The 19,412-nt window shown below is 45.3% G+C and overlaps 1 protein-coding gene across 2 annotated transcripts in view; it reads right to left on the reverse strand.

Annotated features, from left to right (window-relative positions):
- The window catches only part of Hlcs (holocarboxylase synthetase), a 156,755-nt gene that overhangs the window by 109,537 nt on the left and 27,806 nt on the right, over positions 1–19,412 (reverse strand). For both annotated transcript variants that reach the window (XM_042687373.1, XM_042687372.1), the window contains exon 5: positions 14,253–14,435. In XM_042687373.1, coding sequence (XP_042543307.1) covers positions 14,253–14,435 — 183 coding nt within the window. The remainder of the gene's footprint in view (positions 1–14,252; positions 14,436–19,412) is intronic.

Consider the following 19,412-nt stretch of genomic DNA (forward strand, 5'->3'; position numbering starts at 1 on the left):
AGTGAAAAGAACAGAAGCTCAGTTCCAGAAGCTCCACCTCCCCAACCAGCTGTGTCATTAGCCGCTTAATCTTGTTCTGCTGTTAATCCTGCAACTTGCCAAAGATGGCAGCCCTCACAGGAGACCAAATCACCACAAGGAAGAACACCTTTGGGTATTCTAAAACAATGCTGGCTCTTAGCTGGATCAGACGTGCTCCCCCCCCATCATGTTGTCTGTGCCCGATGGGGTGGGTGCTAGGTTACCAAGGCCAAGAGGTGAGAACACCCCCCCCCCCCCCAAAAAAAAAAACCACTGAATTTCACCATTGTACAGCCATCCATCCCTCTGGAGCCTCTGGATGTGAGGTAGTCCAAACATAGGCTGCCCATTCCCCAGAACAAACCCTAGAGCATTTCGTGAAGCTTTCAGCCTATGTGAGACTGGGTATTAATAACGGCTTACTGGCACCAAATGAAAAACACACAAGTCCTAATCTTCGCTCTTGAATTCCGTCCAGGTTCTACGTAATCTCTGGCTGCAAGGGCCAGAGCTGTGAGCAAGCCTGGTGACTGCAGGCAGTGTCGTGAGACTTGAATTTTGAAGCCAAGATTGGTAGCTTAACAAAATTTACTGGTTGTAGAAAAAGCAAACTTGCCTCTGGGGAAGTTAGCTGCCTCACCATTCTAAGGGCAGCCCCTGGTGGCCCGTTCAATGCAAATGTGTTAGCGTTTGCTCTGCAAAGTTCTGACCTTCTCTTCTTAATGAAGGACAGGCGCACAGACCGGTCATTCTAGGCAATAGCTAGGGGGTGAAGAGGGAAGCAGAAAAATCCAAACTAAGGTAGGCCTGGAGCCCTCAAAGCTGTCAAACCATTAGATGATTGTGCCTCTTGAATTAATTTTTTTTTAAGTTCTGTCTAAAGTAGAAAAGGAGCTGAGATGGAGCTCAGTGGCAGAGCACTTGCCTAGCACTTAAGAGGCACTGAGGTCCACCCCCAGAGCCATAGATAAAGAAACAGATAAAAGGGGAGAGAGAGAAGAAGAGGAGGAGGAGGGAGGAAAAGAAGGAAGGAAAGAGGAGAGAGAAAAAGAGGGGAAAAGGGAGGGCAGTAGGGAGAGAGGGCAGATTTATTTTTAAAAGGTTCAAGTCAAGACAGATACTAGTGTGAACATAATTTCATTCCTTACTTTCGTGGAATGCCTGCACAACATGAAGTGACATCTGCCAGCTGCTCTGCAGGCAGCCCCGCTCGGCACACTAACGGCCCTGTGCCAAATGCTGCAATATAAGGAAGTGCTTCTTCTAGCAGAAACTTCTAGAAGATAATGTTACCATTATGCAGAGTGTGTGTGTGTGTGTGTGTATATGCATTTGGAGTATATGTGTATGTGCGCGCACATGTAAACACACACATATATACATATAAACAGGATTGTGAAACCCAATTCCTGGTGCCACAGTTGCACCGTTTTACTAACTATAAATCCAGGAATGATCAGAGGCCTGCAGCTGGTTCAAAGACAGGGAGCATAAGAAGGAAAAGCAGTCGTCAGCCTCAAGCCAACTCCTTCATCAGTAAGGTGCACTCAGTCCTCAGCCATGAGAGAACAATCTGGAAACAATCTGCTGGGCAGCTGCCTCATCAACAAACTGTTTATTGTGAGAAAGTGGTTGGGTCAAAGGCTAAACATCAACCCACACGGAAAGCATACAGAGCACAAATCAATACCGCTCTGCCAGGGAAATCCAGGACTTAGCATAGGGAAAAAGGAGCTGACAGGAAGAGAAAGCCTGAACAAAACCTGCACTCAGAACCCAGAGTGGTTGTAGGTGCTGTCACCCCTGCTCACTCGCTCTTTTCACAATGGCCTTACCACATGGGCTAAATACTGCCTTCAAAAGAGACAAGAAACCAACTTTCCAGCCAAGTGCCAGTGGCCCACGCCGGTAATCCTAGCTACTTAGGATGCTGAGATCTGAGGATTGAGATGCAAAGCCATCCCAGCAGGCAAGTCCCTTAGACTCATATCTCTAGTCAACCACCAGAAAACTGGAAGTGGTGCTGTGGCTCCAAGTGGTAGCAGAAAGCTTACCTTAAACAAAAGAGCTCAGGGAAAGCATGCAGGCCCTCAGTTCAAGCCCCATGACAGAAGGAGGAGAAAAGAGAGGAAGAGGAGGAGGAGGAGGAGGAGGAGGAGGAGGGGGAGGAGGAGGAGGGGGAGGAGGAGGAGGGGGAGGAGGGGGAGGAGGAGGAGGGGGAGGAAGAGGAGGGGGAGGAGGAGGACGAGGAGACTTTCCAGATCCATGGCTCCCTATTTCCCCAGAAGTCACAAGGGGTTATCTCAGTAGTGACCGGGGCCCGGCTTGGTGGAGCCCCGTTATGGGATACAGCTGGTCTCTAAGTACATCTGTGCAGAATCAGGAGTGGGGCCAGAAGTGAGGATCTGCAAAGGAACTGCTCTATTTTAGGGGCAACAATGGTCTTGTGAATGTTTTAGAGGTGCATACTGAAGTATTCACTCCAGAGTATGGATTTGGTTCAAAATTGCACAGCGGGAGAGGTGGGTATGGGCAGATGAAATAAGACTGATCAGAGATAGATAATTGTGAAACAGGGTACCTTTACCATTTACTTCTGTATATTTGAAATGTTTATACAAAATGTTTTCCTTGACTTGTGTTCATAGTTCAACAGCTGCTTCAAAAGAAGGAAAAATGTTTTCTTAAATCTAAGCAAAGTACTGACCTACCAACATAAATATATTAACTCCCCAGGAGCGCAGGCGCAGACACGCACCACGGAGCTACCAGTGTCCCGCCTGACTGGCTTCTGAGCAACGAATGAGACAGACCTATTTTTACTCAGAGTCGAGGCTGGAGAAACAGAAAGGGGTGCTCCACTGCATTCCCAGGCCACCCCGTTCCCCCCGCCCACCCCAACCCCAAACCAGACACAAAGGAAACCAGAGGAAGGCACTCAGTGGGCTGGGGATCATAGGCAGGGAGTGCTTGCTTGCCTGGCATGCATGAAGCCCTACAGTAGATCCCCAATAGGGCAGAAAAAGAAAATTCTCTTATGGCAAACATAAAGTTACATCAGAGCTGGTATGCTCGCGCTCAGCTGCATTAAGAGTAGAACATCTGTGCGCGAATAGGAAAACTCAACCGGCAGAAAATGGAGGCCAAGTTCTTAAAACAGACACACAATTCTTTGAAAGCAGAACTTCTTTTGTAAACGTGAGGCTGCTGGATACGACACTGATCATTCTTAAAACTAAAAAGTAAAATTAGTCTGAGAGAGAGCCTGATAAAAATGAAAGCAGAAGCAAAGCAGTCTTTCACGGTGCTTAAATTAACTACAAAGCTACCTTTCCATGAATTCCATTTACTTTAGTATAAAAAAGAAAGTGGAGATAATCATAAACTCTTAGAAAAAGGATTCACTCAACAAAACTGCATAGAGAGTTTTTAAAAAGGGAAACTGAGGGAAAGCAAAGGAAGGGGTGATACTGTCCAAAAAAGAAATGCACTCATTACCTAAGTTATGAAATGGCAACTCCTTAATAATAACAAAAAGATTTTAAGTGTTTTTTAAGAGTTAGGGGTTTGACTTGGTGTTGGGTTTGATTCCCCCAATGCACGAGCACGTACTCACACACGCACACGCGCACGCACACACACACACACACACACACACACACACGTTGTACTCTAATTGCTTTGTCAAGCAAGACCAGAGTAAATATTGCAGAGTATGGAGGAGAATGGGAAAGCTCCTATTTTCTCCTTCTTTACAACTGAGAAGCATATTGTAATGAGACTTTGGTAGCAGGCCTTTACAGAGCCATCTTTTCTCACGAAAGTCATGAGGCCAACCCCAGATGCACTCCTAATCTTAACCTTAGAGGGGAATCTTATCATAAAGAGGAAAATCTTCAGAACTGCATACTTTCAATCTTTAAGTCATTTTATGGGTGCAAAAGCCTCTGAAAAGCCTGGGTCATCTAGTACATCAAGGCTGCCAGAGGAAAATGGTAAATGTTAATTATCTAATATACAATAATAATGATGATTATAATAAAGTAGAAATAATAATCTTGTAATTTTAAACCAAAAGGATATAGATATGCCTTAGTTCTCCTCCTAAAATTAACTATCATTTTTAAATCTATGAAACCACTGTTGATGTTTCCTTTGAGAGCTGTATTTCCTTATTTACAGGGATGAAAAATAGGAATTATTGATGTGATTTAAATATTACATAATACATATATGTATTTGAACATAACACAGATATAAAAACACTTTTGATGTTTTTCAGGTAGCAATTTATAATTTTATTTTTTTATAAAAACAGGAAAGGAGATTAACACTGCCATCATCCAATTACCTGTACTCAGTAACAGTCACGTGCAGGAAGCAACTCACCAGACGCTTTTCTGCATTCTTTCAAGTTTTTCAGAAGTTTTTGCTTTTCATTTTAGTTTCCTCAGACTTTTACTTTGTGTGCAGGAGGCAAGTTGGTTGAAACTCAAAGCTTTCACAGCCCAGTGCTTGAAGAAGACCCGTGATTAGTAACACCAACAAATCGTGGGGTGGTGCTGGATGGCACCTCCAGGTAGAATGGGAACTTCAGTCTAGGATGCCCAGCAGGCAGAGCTCAAGAAGCTTTTCCTCCTTCCCTGGACTCTTGCACTGGCCACTCATTAAGGGGACGACAGCCTCACAAGCTGGTGCACACTACATAGTGAGTCTCATGGAGCAACAGAAGAGCGCTTCATTCTCAGTAGAGTTCTCCAGCTCTTTGGACCTGTGTCTTTTCCTTTTCAAGTTCAGAGGCTGGTTCTACTTCTGAAATCTTACCTTCTCCTATGGTTTAGATAAAAGTAGGTACTGAATTTAAATGAACAGGTGTGCTTGTACATATTTATACATGCACACATATGTTTACACGTGTATAAATACAGCTATGCGTATAAAAATTTAAAAATCAAACATCACTAAAATTATCAATTAAAAGCAAATATTCTAAAGATACTGTTTTCATTTAAAACCAGTTGATGAAATGAATTTGAACTCTAGAATTATTTTTATAAACTTGTATAAGTTCTTTCAAAATTAAATAAGCAGCAAAATTATTTCTACATTTTTGAAAATGTGTTTACTTTTCATAATGGTAGTAAGAGGATGCTTTGTGTGTGTGAAATGACATTTCCTCCACTGACTGTATTCCTAAACATTTTAAGAAAGAAAAACACCCCACTGCTAGGGGTGCCCAGCAGTGGAAGCATGAAGAAGGTGCTAGAAAGGCGGAGTACCTGGAACACTGCGGATGCCCGGCAGGGCACAGGCAGACCTGGGAGCCCCCGCATCTCCTTCAGGCAGCAGCTGGGGATGAGCCACGGGCCACAGGCCACATACACAGTAACAGACATGCACATTCTCCTCTGCTGCACATTCTCCTCTGCTCCGCAAGCCAAGTGTCTGATGGACAAACTGACTGCCTAACTTTGGCTGTATTCCCCAGAAACTCTCTCCAGCTTCCTGGAGATCCCTTTCAAGGCAGTCTTCTTCAAGCATCATCAGCACAATGGGAACAGACGGTCCTCCAGAAGAGTCATCAATGGCTCTGGGGTCTGAGACCCCACATTCCTGAACTGACAGGAGAACCACGTTTGGGGCGCCTTATCTCTAGCCCAGGTCTCTACTTCTACACCTGACCGCAGCCCCCTCGATCGGCCTGGTGTGGGCTTACTCCCTCAGATGCAGTGCTGGGAGCTCGGAGACCAAAGTCTTATAGAGACAGACAGCTTCAGCGGACGGCCGGGCGGCAGCACCCGCCTGTCCGCACACACATGGCAGCTATTAGGGAGGTGGTGGATGGAGGAGACAAAAGCATTTGGTCTTACAGGATTTTGTTTTTATTCCACAAGAGCCTGTTTCCCATCCAGGGGTTTGTGACTGCATAAACAGTGGTATAAATAGTCCCAGGAAATCAAGCCAGTGTGCAAACTCCAACACCCCCCCCAACACACACACACACACACACACACACACACACACACACACACACACAACTTTGGGACAGGGTGACACTCCACCTCTGTTCAGACCCCACAGCAAAAATGTACCATGCAGAAACCAAACGCAGCCAAAGAGGAAAGACAACCGAACGAAGGTGCGTGTGACCACCTCCCGTCCCTGCTCTGCTTTGAGTCTGAGGGCAGTTTTGAACATGCTCATGGAAACAAGAGTCAAACACAAAGCTGGGAAACTAAAATGCTTCTCACAACACTCAAGTTAAAAAAAAAAACAGCAGCAGCTGAGGAAAAACTTGCATTATTTCTTTTGCAGTTCAGTGTCAGGCTCTGTGTCACCTTTTACTCAGCTATTACGTTTACGTTTGAAAACAGGAAATCAGGCAGGATGAACAAAAAATGTTGGTTTGGGAACAGGATGAAGGAGGAAAGAAAGGAGAGAAAGAGATATATGAAAGACGCTTGAAAACATTCATAGCTGTAAAAGCTTTTAAAGGTTGGCTTTCATCTGGCAGCTGCTCGGAGCTATGCCGTATTGTAAAGCAGCCCGCCCAGGGCCTCACCACCACACGGCACGAGCTATTCAGAGTGCACCTGGGGTGCTGATCTGCTCTAATTCAGAGCTCAAAAAAATACGTTTTAACCATATTTTACAGGAATGCTAACCGTTTTCTTCTTACTGTGCATTCAAGAGTCGACACTAGGACTTGAAGCTGGGAGAAGGAAAGGATTTCAGGTCATATACTTTCCTACATCATGGCAGGTAAAGAGGCTTTGAAAATGGGGAGTTATAATTAACTGTTCGGAAAAACCGCCAGAGTATCAAGGTTCAAAGTCAGTCTGCACAGGAAAGTCCATGAGACTTTTATCTCTAATTAACTAGCAAAAAGCTACAAGTGGAGCAGTGGCTCAAGTGGCTGAGCATCAGCCTTGGACAGGAAAAGCTAAGAAATAACACCCAGGCTTCAAGGTCAAGCCCAAGTACCCACACAAAAAAAGAAAAATACACCCACCTCATCATTGTTGAAAAATCCTATTTTCAGGCTGAGGATGTAGCTTACTAATAAAACATTTACCTGGCATAAATAGGGCTCTGGGTTTGATCCCCAGCACCATAAATAAACAAAGGCCAGGGGGCCTTCCTGGGACTTTGCCTGGGAGATCCAGAAGAGAGAGTGCCAGAGTTGGGTATGTGGCTCAAGGGGTAGAACATCTACCTGCCGAGCAAACATGAGGCTCTGAGTTCAAATCCTAGTGCTCCCAAAAAGAAAAGGGAAAAAAAAAAACCTGTCTGATATTTACTATAGCAGAAGAGATAGTATTATGTACAAAGGGCTCAGCCAAAACTATAAAGTATTCTATAAAGATGAGAAATTCTCTCTTCTTCCAGAAACTTCCACAGCAGGTGGCTTCCACTTAGTAGGTATTCTGCTGTCCAGTAAACAGAAGTGTTCAGTTAGAGGAGAGTGAAGGTCGTGTGGTAAGACTTAGCCTAAGTCTCTTCATAACAAAACTGGTATCAGGAAAGAAATTTCCACTTTCCTAAGGATCTGTGTGCCAAAACATTATGTTACATACCATAAACGTGGACATAAAAAAGAAACGGAAAAGAAAAAAGTTCCTTAGGGGAGGAACACAAAGGCACAACGCCTATGTGCCTCTGATCACATCAAATAATATTTATCAACAGGGACTCCAGGACATGGAAAAGAGAAAAAAAAAGGAAAAAAATCTCTAAGCAGAGGGGAATAACTAAAAATCAAAAAGTTTTAATGATATGTTTACAAGTATCAAAATTACCCATGCCAACGTTACCTAGTCTTTAAGGAAGAGAATAAAGCTTCATAATAAATAATTCTGGGTCGACTCAAAACAAAACATAGCTTATATTGCCCCTTCCACAACTCCCATACTACCACAATTACACACACATACACCCCTGCGGTGATTCTGCCCAGTTTCTTCAACAACAAACTCAGTTGTCATTTCTTGTTAGGGCTCTGGTGATGCCCAGAGTGCAGTAACAGGACTCCACCTCACAGGGTCCCTGCCCACAGTCGGCGGCTTCTAGCTCTCCAGTTGTACACACAGTTAGCTCCCGACCACAATGAGCACCCGCAAGAATCCCAAGATGCTTTTCATCTTGGAAAAAAGCTCCTGCTCCTCCATCCTGCTCCTGTGCAGTAGCCAGTCTGAGCAGCTCTGCTCGGCTCCCAGAGCATCGGTTGCCCCGCCTCATCTGCACCCTCTGGTCTCACAGGGCGTCTACTAGGACCGCCTGCAGGAGTGGAAAGTGGGTGAACAATTCAGGGTCCTGGCTAGTCCCCGTCAGCTAGCCACACTGCACAAGAGAACCTTTTCCCTTCCTCTCTGTCTCGAGTGCAGATTACAGAAAGGAACACAGAAAAACACAAATAAGGTGGCTAGCTTCAGAATTATACGTTTTCTATGAAATTCAAGTTTATACAAAGTAAAACTACATGGATGTGCTTCTACAGCTTCAATGAGTTGTGCTTTTTCTGTATTTTACGAGGAAATGAATTATGTCTTCTCTGTGAAACTGGTGTCTCTCAACAACATAAGCACGCCTCCCCAGGGAAGGTGCCTTCCTGCCACGTCCTTGTCACCCTCTGATGCCACCCATTGATGTCACTCCATACCTCCCTGTGTAAGCACATGGCCTGTTCTAGCCACTAGCAGGCAGAAGTCATATGGAGGACATCAGCTACAAGAGATTTGTAGAGAAACAGCCCAGAGGGGTCTGCCGAGTAACTGGAAGGAAAATTCCAGCAGCCTTGGACACCAAGACTCAGAACTAACTGCAGAACTTTCTACCCACATGGGTGAAGGCAAGCTGAGGCCCTAAGACGCTCACCCCCTAACTCAGAGCTGCAACCCACTGCCCCTGGTCAGTGAGAAGACCCTGATCAAAAGGAAGCCCGCTTAGCCACCAGAGCCTGTACTTCAGCACAGCTTCCTTCCTCTTCCTGTCACACAAGGTGAAGTCACAGGTAGCAGGATTTTCCAGAGTTACACCTTCGCTGTAGTGTTTAGGTATGATCGAGGTCTCAGTTCATCCCTAGCAAAAGCCAGCAGTGCACAGTATCTTAGGTGAGTGTTTTTTCTACCTGGGACACCAGGCAAGTCTCCATTTATACCAAGGTATTACAGAAGTACAAGGGTGCTTCATAAATCTACTGTGCTTGCCATTCACCAGAAAGATCAGTGTCATGGATCCAAACTGAATAAACACAGCTGGTGCACGGTGAAAGTATTTAGACATTGCAAGTATTTATTTTGTTCTTTCATATCCTATTCTATAATAGGACCTACTACAGAATAAAAGGTGCATAGAAGATGAATATTGTGAACGTGACATTGAAATGATTTCTACAGACTAAAAAAAATGCCACTAATATAATGGAAAACTTCAAAATTACGCTATGTGACTGAAATCAAGAGAACAAATTTCTGGAGTACTTTATAGCTAACTTTAAGAGTCTGTAGCTGAGGCAGCCTAGCTCAGCAGCGACACCCTGTGGTGAAAGCAGAGTGTTTCACAGGAAGCTGGGAGGGGCACAGAAACCTCATTCACAGGCACGGAAGGACTACAGCACTCCAGCAAAGCCAAGATCCTCTTCTGTAACTCAATTCAGTGGGGACCAATGGGGTCTCCAGAACAGAACTACGGGAATGAAAAACAAACAGGAAGTGCAAACCAAGTTTACTCCCAATCTCTGGTCTGTATCCATAACCAGAGGGCCAACAACACCAGGTGTTCTGAAATATCTCCCTGCCTAGGCATTGGTCGTGGAAAGAAAAACCTTGGTCAGTGTCTAATTAATTTGCATGATTATCACTTGGAGAACTTGTATTTCAAGAAAAGAAAATATAAAGCTCTGACTTCTACAGTAGTTTCAAGGGCTTGCAAGAGTAGTTAATAAACAGAAATGGATGTGTACAGTACTGTAATCTCTCTGTGTCTCTCTCTTACACTCTTACACACATGCACACACACACACACACACACACACACACACACACACACACACACACAGAGCAGCTGAAATGAGTAACAGGGAAGAGCAGAGCAGTCCAAAGAACAGATATCCCAAGAGCAACAAGACCAAACAAACAGAGGACTCAGAATAAGAAGTGAGCATGTCTAAAAAGTAATTGTTTCATGATTGGGAGGGGGGGTATTTTATGCAAGGGAGGGCTTGGAGGGGAAGGTTTGTAAATGTATGTACAGAGCAAATATTTGCCTTAATCTTATTCAAGCATTTCATTCCCACGGTTTGTGAATGGGTGAGTTAATATTCCCCTAATTCATTACTTAGTAGGAATGCATTCCCTCCCTGGCTCCCCAGGCAGTTTCAAAAAGTGGGAGCCTCTGGTGTGTGTCTTAACATAAGCAGGCACAGGACACAAAACCTCTGCCTAGGTATTTCAGGTTATGCTCAGCCTAAAGAATAGAGAGAGACTCCAAATGGCCATTCATCAACCTGAAATTCATAAAAATCAACCTGAAATCACTCTGTCTTCTCCATTTCTCTTTCCAAAAACACAAAGTTCTGAGTCTGGGGACCAGTAGAGTCAGAACTCCCGGGACAGCCAAGGGCAAGTCTGAGAGAGAGAGAGAGTGTGTGCATGCGAGTGAGCGCACGCGTGCGCCACACTGCCCCTGGGGACCACGAGCTCTTACCCACAGGCCGCCCCTTCCTCCAAGCTCTGAGGACTGCCTTTGTTTTGATATCTAGATTTGTCACAGGACAAAAGGATGTATATCCTTCTATTAACTCATCACACAGAACAGAGGAAAGTGACCAGGAGCTTTGAATCCCGTGAAGGTACAAAAGTCATACCATAGCCAGGCACTGGTGGCTCACACCTATAACCTTAGCTACTCAGGAGGCTCAGATCTGAGGATCCCAGTTCAACACCAGCCCAGGAAGGAAAGTCCATAAGACTCTTAACTCCAACTAACCAACAGAAAACCAGACGTGAGGTGGTGGCTCAAAGTGATAAAGCACTAGCCTTGAGCAAAAGAGCTCAGGGATAAGCACCCAGGCCCTGAGTTCAAACCCCACAACTGACAAAAAAAAAAGTCACACCATTAACTCCCAAGAGCAGTCATCAAAGCAGTCCAGGAAGCAGACATGTGGCTCAAGTAGTAAAGTATCAGCCTTGAGTGGAAAAAAAAAAAAAGCCAGGGGCTGGGAAGGTAGCCCAGTGGTAGAGTGCTTGCCTTGCATGCATGAAGCCCTGGGTTCGATTCCTTAGCACCACATAAGCAGAAAAAGCCAGAAGTGGTGCTGTGGCTTAAGTGGTAGAGTGCTAGCCTTGAGCTAAATTGCTGAGGGACAGCTCCCAGGCCCCGAGTTCAGGCCCCATGACCAACAACAAAAAAAAGCCAAGTAAAAGCTTAAGGCCTTGAGCTTAAACCCCAGTACCACCCAACCTCAACTGAAAAAATTCCAAGCTGCTAAACACTAGACAATGAAAATGTGATAGAGGAACTCTTCTTAAATGAAAAAAAATTATTGCTGTATTATTAATGTTCTAAATTAAAAACATTACCTTTAGTCTTTTGAGACTAGGTCCCAGGCATTGACTTTGTTAGGTACATTATATGCTTTTTAATCCATCCAACCACCCAAAAACAACAATAATTTTCACTGTCATTTAATGATACAATTTATATGTTATTTCATTTAATATTTGTCTTATAAGTTATTTCTCAAGTCTTATATCATTCTTCCCCAAGTAAGCACATGATACCCAGCAAGCTCAAAGATCTGCCCTCCTCTGGAAACTGAGTTTGTCAAAAGATGAAGTCTAACCTGCAAGAGACTATCTCTTTAAAAAAAAACAAAAACCATTTTTTAACGGGTTAGTACTGGTGTTCAAACTCAGGGCTTTGCACTTGCTTGGCTGGCACTCTACCACTTGAATAACACCTCCAGTCTTGCTTTTTCTAAGATTTTGGAGATGGAGTTTAGTGAACTTTTCTACCCAGGCTGGCTGGAGTAGCTAGAATTATAAATCTGATGAACCTCCTCTTTACGAAATGCTGGGATGATGGGCTGATTTGCTCCCCTCTAGGGAAGGCAGGGAAGCTTGTCATGTGGTCACCTGGATTGTTAGGTGCTTGCAGGATTACATCACTAAACTTACAGATTAGCCTCTCATGGGAGAGACATCTGAAAGAGACCCACAGAACATTTGTCACAAGGAATAAGAAATCGACAGCACATCACAGTGAGGAGATTAACAGGGACTCACACCTGGAGAATCTGGCAGCCTGCCCAAAACCAGGTATGAGTCACAGGCAACAAATACAGACACAGGGCCAAAAGAATTGCAGAACACATTCCCTTTACAGAGGCCTAAGATCCAGAGTCCTTTGCCACAAGGTGGCAGACATCAACACAACTAGATTCAAGTTGTGATTTCCCACCCACACCTCTGCGGAGCAAGCCCAGCTCGCGGGGAGGCTCCTGGCCCCCAACGATTGTGGTGTCCAAGCAGTTGTTTTCCTCTGCACTCTAGGACCTTGGTTCACACTCTCTCCCACAAACGCCAAAATCCACACATGCCCAAGCCTCTTATACAAAGTAGCACAGGACAGAATACAACCTAGACTCATGGTAGGTCCTATATACCTTGCTTTCCCCCACCTCCTTTTTTTTTGTCGGTAGTGGAGCTTGAACTCTGGGCCTGGGTGCTGTCCCTCAGCATTTCAGCTCAAGCTAGCACTCTACCATTTGAGTCACGCACCTCTTCTAGTTTTCTGGTGGTTAACTGGAGATAAGAGTCTCATAGACTTTCCTGCCCGGGCTGGCTTTGAACCATGATCCACAGAACTCAGTCTCCTGAGTAGCTAGGATTACAGGCCTGCGCCACTGGCACCTGGCACACCTTGCTTTTTATAAACTCGTACAATTTAACTGTTACATAGAATCACTGTCAGACTCTATTGTGTAGGGGAGAACAACATGAAAAGAGTCCACGCATGTCCCGTACTGATGAACATTTGCTTTCAAGTATCTATGAGAACCTCAGATATGAAAGGTGACCCATATAAGGATACTCTTCCCCGAAAAAAAAAAGTCATAATTTTTCAGGTATGGTGGTGCATACTTGCAGTTCCATACTCAGGAGGTTAAAGCAGAAGGATCTCAAGCTCAAGGCTAGTGTGGGCTACACAATGAGACCCTGTCTCAAAAACAAGGGGGGCAGGGCTGGGAAAGTGGCTCAGTGGTAGAGCGCTTGCCTCATATGCATGAGGCTCTGGGTTCGATTCCTCAGCACCACATAAACAGGAAAAGCTGGAAGTGGTGCTGTGGCTCAAGTGGTAGAGCGCTCGCCTTGAGCTGAAGAGCTGAGGGACAGCGCCCAGGCCCAGAGTTCAGGCCCCACAACCGACAAAAAAAAAACAAGGGGGGGGGAGGGGGCACAACCTCATACCTAACATCTCTTTTTTTTTTTATTGTGAAAATACTGTTACAATTACATGGGCAAGATAATGAGTACATTTCTTATCAAGCATTGTAGCTAGCCTCCTCCTTTGTTTCCCCTTCCCACCCCTTCCCAGCCTCGCCCCCCCCCCCCAATCCTTCCCTCGCCCCACCAAAGTTGTAAAGTTCATTTGACATGACAACGTGTACTTTTCATTGTTGCAATGGGTCCACCTGTATCCTTATTTAAACAACTTGTTTTTCCCCTTCCCCTCCACAAATTATACCGACATCAAATACAGTAAAAGCAGGGGACTAACATCTCTTAAATGCGCGGTCTTCTCTACCTGCTTATGTCAAACACTCAAAAAAAGTAAAGATCCTCACACATGGTCAAGATGGTTTCTAAGGTCAGCATAGTGACCTATGCCTGTAATCCCATCTTTTCAGGAGGCAGGGATTAGGAGGACTCTGAAGGTTTAAGACCAGTGTAGACAGAATGTTTAGACACCCATCTCCACCAAACTGCGTGTGTCTGAGTATGTCTGTCATTCCAGCTATAAAAAACACAGACCTTCCTTGGAAAGTAACGAAAGCAAAAAATATGCAGGGGCATGGCTCAGATGGCAGATGTGCCTGATAAGCACAAATTCAAGGTCAAACCCCAATAACAGCAAAAAAGAAAAAAAATGGAAAACAAAAGAACAGGTCACAGATCTGAGGAGGGTCACCCCAAGTTAAGTGTGCTTCTTAGCCATGCCCACAAACTCACCTCTGTGGCCAACAGCAAGGACACAGGTGTCAAGGCAGGAACTTGTCGAACATCACAGCTTATGCCAAGGGTGGTCAGGATCTCCCGAAGAACTTCATATCTTTTCATATTGCTTGATTTGAGCAAGTTAAAGTCTTCTTGAGTTTGTACTGTGGGAGAGCTGGGAGGTAGTTCTAGATGGACCTGAGGAGAAAAATGCCAGTCACTTACACAATGAAAAGAAAAGTCTGTACCAGGTGTTCTGAAAACTTGAACATAAACTCTTTTTATCAACAACATACAAACTCTGAACCTGGACTTCGGGAAAGCACCAGCAAGCAACACCGAGAGTAAAAAGATTAAATGAAGGTCATGCCTATCTTACTAGCTATTCAGGAGGCTGAGATCTGTGGATAGCAAATCAAAGCCAGCCCGGGCAGGAAAGTCTAGGAGACTTATCTCCGATTATCCAGCAAATGCCACAAGTGGAGGTGTGGCTCAAGTGACAGAGCAGCTGCCTAGAGCTAAGGGACCGCACCCTGCCCCTGAGTTCAAGTCCCAGTACCAGCAAAGAAAAAAAAGATTGAAGTTGTGGCTCCCAGGCTAGACTGGAGTCCACCTTGGAGGGTCTACAAACTCCTCCTAGGTGATGACTTATCACCACACTGCACATGACCTTGGGTAAGTCCCTTAACTTGAACTGAAACATCTAGAAGATGCTTGTGCTAGGAACACACCTGAAGTCACTAGTGGACCCAGGGAAGTACATGGGTCCTGTTGGAAATTTCCATTCTACCCAGCAGTCACAGCTCGGAAACACCATGGAGGACAGTTCAGTCAGTCCTTGTTTCTGAGTGTTTGCAGGAATTTAAACAGCTGAATGCGGCTTCTCTGAGCCCTCCTTCACCTGGCTGAATTCTGGGTTTGGTCCAGGCTTCACTGTCCAGGTAAAAATATCTCCACCCACCAACATCTCTGCCTTGAATGAGGGAAGGTACTGGTGGGACCTTTGGCTTCCTTAAGAGCATATTTTTTTTGGGGGGGTGGGGGGGTCAAGTTGTGGGGCTTGAACTCTGGGCCTGGGCGTTGTCCCTCAGCTCTTCAGCTCAAGGCTAGCGCTCTACCACTTGAGCCACAGCACCATTTCCGGCTTTTTACTTTTTGCTTATGTGGTGCTGAGGAATCGAACTCAGGGCCTCAGGCATGCAAGGCAAGCACTCTACCACTGAGCCACCTTCCCAGCCTCCTTAAGAGCAGATTTTAACTGGGCTGTTAAAGCTTGGAGTCACTATAATATGGGCATCCAGAAGAGAGACCTGAGCTAGTTTATTTTCACCAACCGTCACACACTGGAAAAATTAAGAGCACGGTGCCAGCCTGCAGGGCTTCTGATCTCTCAATTCCCACCCAAGGCTTAAGCCAATCTAACCTTCAAATATTATCACCTACAATGGTCTGAATGCTAAACATGGCGGCCAATCTGTAAAGGCTGGCAGAGCACTGTCCAACATGGTCCCTGACTGGTGGGGAACAAGGGGGCTTGCCCTCCAAATGGCCCTGGAGAGAGGGAGGCACGAAGGATCCCTCACAGGACCCATCCTGTAGAGTCCAGTCTCCTCTACTCGAAGTGGGGGCCTCTGCTCTCAAGCACACAAAGCAGGGCTAGGTGGACAACAGCACAGCAGCGTGGTCATCCAGAGGGGACCTTGCAGGTGGCAGAGTTGTCTGTCCAGAGCTCAATCACAGAGAAAGGCACAGGGCGGAGTGCTCGCAGCTTCACTGGATGGAGTGTTTGCACGTCATATCCAAGAAGCACATACAGAGGAATGCACTGAACTCATTTCCACTTACCCAGAGCTACACCAGAACTCCTAGTTCAAGGGAGAAAGACAGTGAAACTGGATAAATGCTCTAGCCTAGATCACGGTTTCAAGATTGAGGCATGGATGGGGGTGCAGCTCCACAGCAGAGTGCTTGCCCAACATGTACCAAGCGCTGGTACCAACCATCCCTGGTTCTGTGCCTGGACAGAGAACGGCGCAGAGGAGAGTGTGCAGTCTCATCAACTGTTTTAATGTTGTTTCTATGGTCACAGCCTATCTCTGTAACTTGGCTTCTTCTAAATGGAAGGCTTTTCAACGGGACTAAAAGGCAGAGATAAAAACACATCCAGCTACCAACTAAGGGTACTGGCATCTGGTGGGTAGAGACCAGGGTGCCACTACCCATCCCAAAAGGCTCAGAACTCCCTCCAACAACAGAGAATTATATCTGGCCCAGCATGTCAATGAAGCCGTGAATAAGAAACTAGGCCATAAAAGCAGAACCACTCTGCCATGAACTAAATTTTCGGGCTGGGAAGGTGGCTCAGTGGTAAAGTGCTTGCCTTGCATGCATGAGGCCCTGGGTTCAATTCCTCAGCACCACATAAGCAGAAAAAGCCGGAAGTGGCACTGTGGCTCAAGTGGTAGAGCATTAGCCTTGAGCTGAATTGTTCAGGGACAGCACCCAGGACCAGAGTTCAAGCACCCTGACCAACAGGAGAAAGAAAGAAAGAAAACAAACTTTTCATTGGAATCCATTTCAGAGCTTTGGACAACTTCATGTCAAACTCCTGGCAGCCTCAATCCACATCCTTAAACATTCCCAACAAATTCAGTCAGTACTACAAGCAATTGAACATTCCCTCCTTTCTCTTTTTTGGTAGTACTGACATTTGAATTCAGGACTTCACACTTTCGAGATGGTGCTCAGCATTTGAGCCATGCCTCCAGTCCTGGTTTTTTTCCTCCATCTTGAAGATGGGAGTCTAGCAAACTTCCATCCCTAGACCTCAGTCTCCTGAGTAGCTAGGATTACAGGCATGAGCTGTGGGCTCCTGACTTTCTTGACCATTATGAAGGCAAGGGCAGAAATCGGCAACAGGTTTGGCCCAGACACCCGCACCTAACACACAGCTGTGTTTTTTCTTGAAGTCCTTTATCACCTCTTACTGGGTTACATCATTACTAGATTTATGACAAAGATGAAGACTATGAAATTGAACAAAGAAAGAGGAAACTAACCAGCCTGTAGTAATATTTATTAGTTGATCTCAGTGCAGTATCACGGCGACAGAGGCCTGTGGAGAAAGCAGTGACCCTGTCACACAGAAGACTGGAAGTCATTTAAAATCAAAAATGACATCCTAATCCTCTGAATCTGATTTGTGAGCCTGCATCATATTGCCTTTTGTTTTCTAGGACAAGCCTGTGCTATCAAGTTTTATGACAGTCCTGGGATCGGCTGAAATGGTGCGCCAAGCAGATTTGCTATGGAACGCAGAGAAACGGATCACATTTTCTAGTACAAGACTGAGCAGAGGTGGTAAAAGCCACTCTTCAAAACTGAAATATGGCTCTAGGAAGTCAGGTTTTTAAGTGGATTTTCTGAGAATGCACCGTTACTATAGTGACCATATTTGCAGAGAAAAAGATAAGAGGAACATTTATTAGGCCTCCAAAAATGAACCCATGTGGCTCACAGCCCTACAGGAAACGGGCTGGGGTTATACGTGTTCATCTGTCCCAATGTCCAGATTGCTGAATTTTAAGGATCTCTGCCTGAGTATTATTTTACAACAAATGAGGGTACTTTGGAAGGGCAAAGAAACAAACCTATATGCCCTCAAAAGACATGTGGTCAGAAAAAAACAAAAGAACATAGAATCTATGAGGGCTGGAAACAGACATGGTACACAGGATGAAAATAAACTGAAAAAAAAAAAAACCAGTTCTATACCCAATAAAAGGTTTCCTATGACAAAATGAAGGCTCAATCTGCTCATATTTGGAAGGCTTCTGGGCTCCATTCCTGAGTTCCTCATTACATGATGGATCCTTGAGAGTGGAGTATATTCATCTAACAACTTTTTTTTTTTTTTTTTTTGGGGGTCCGGTCGTGGAGCCTGAACTCTGGGCCTGGGCGCTGTCCCTCAGCTCTTCAGCTCAAGGCTAGTGCTCCACCACTTGAGCCACAGTGCCACTTCGGGCTTTTTTCTTTTTGCTTATGTGATGCTGAGGAATCGAACTCAGGGCCTCATGCATGCAAGGCAAGTGCTCTACCACTGAGCCATCTTCCCAGCCCCTCATCTAACAACTTCTGACCCAAGGCTTCAGAGGTTTTCAATAACAGTGAGGAATGCCCAAACATTAACAAAAGGTTACAGAGGAAAGAAGAGGCAGAGGACTTCCAAGCCCTTCCAATTTTCCTTCTATCCTCTGCCCATTGCTTCTTCACCAATGTAGAAATATGCCACAAACCTAGGTCACAGTTCACAAATCTAAATCATAGTCCAGGTGTGCACCCAGGCAGGAAATGATACCCTACACAAAAAATAACCAATGCAAACCAAAGACAGCACCTCATGCCTATAAGCCTACATACCCAGTTCACCCAAGATCTGAGGATCACAGTTCAAAGCCAGCTGGGGCAGGAGAGTCTATGAGACTCTTATCACCAATTAATTACCAAAAAAAAAAAAAAAAGGAATGGAAATGGAGCTGTGGCTCAATGTGGTAGAGCACTAGCCTTGAGCACAAAAGCTCAAGGACAGTGCCCAGCAGGCCCTGAGTTCAAGCTCCAGAACTGGTGTGCACGCACGCGTACGCGCTTGAGCATGCACACACAAAATGGGCCACCGGTGGCTCGATCCTGTAATACTAGCTACTCAGGAAGCTGAGATCTGAGGACTGTGGTTCAAAGCCAGCTCAGGCAGGAAAGTCCATAAGACTCTTTTTTTTTTTGGTCAGTTGTAGGGCTTGAACTCTAGACCTGAGCCCTGTCCCTCAGCTCTTCAGCTCCAGATGAGTGCTCTACCGCTTAAGCTACAGCACCACTTCCGGTTTTTTAGTGGTTTATTGGAGATAAGAGTCTCCCAGGACTTTCCTGCCTGGGCTGGCTTTGATCCATGATACTCAGATCTCAGCTTCCTGAGTAGCTAGGATTACAGGCATGAGCCATTGCAATAAACCACCAGAAAACCAGAAGTGGCACTGTGGCTCAAGTGGTAGAGTTCTAGCCTTGAACTGAAGCGCTGAGGGACAGCACCCAGGCCCAAAGTTCAAGCCCCATGACAAAAAAAAAAAAAAAATGGGAGCCAGATACTGGTGGCTCAGGCCTGTATTCCTAACTACTTGGGAG

Source organism: Dipodomys spectabilis, unplaced genomic scaffold, assembly GCF_019054845.1.
Source record: "Dipodomys spectabilis isolate Male_0828 unplaced genomic scaffold, ASM1905484v1 ptg000107l, whole genome shotgun sequence".
Classification (NCBI taxonomy): Eukaryota; Metazoa; Chordata; class Mammalia; order Rodentia; family Heteromyidae; genus Dipodomys; species Dipodomys spectabilis.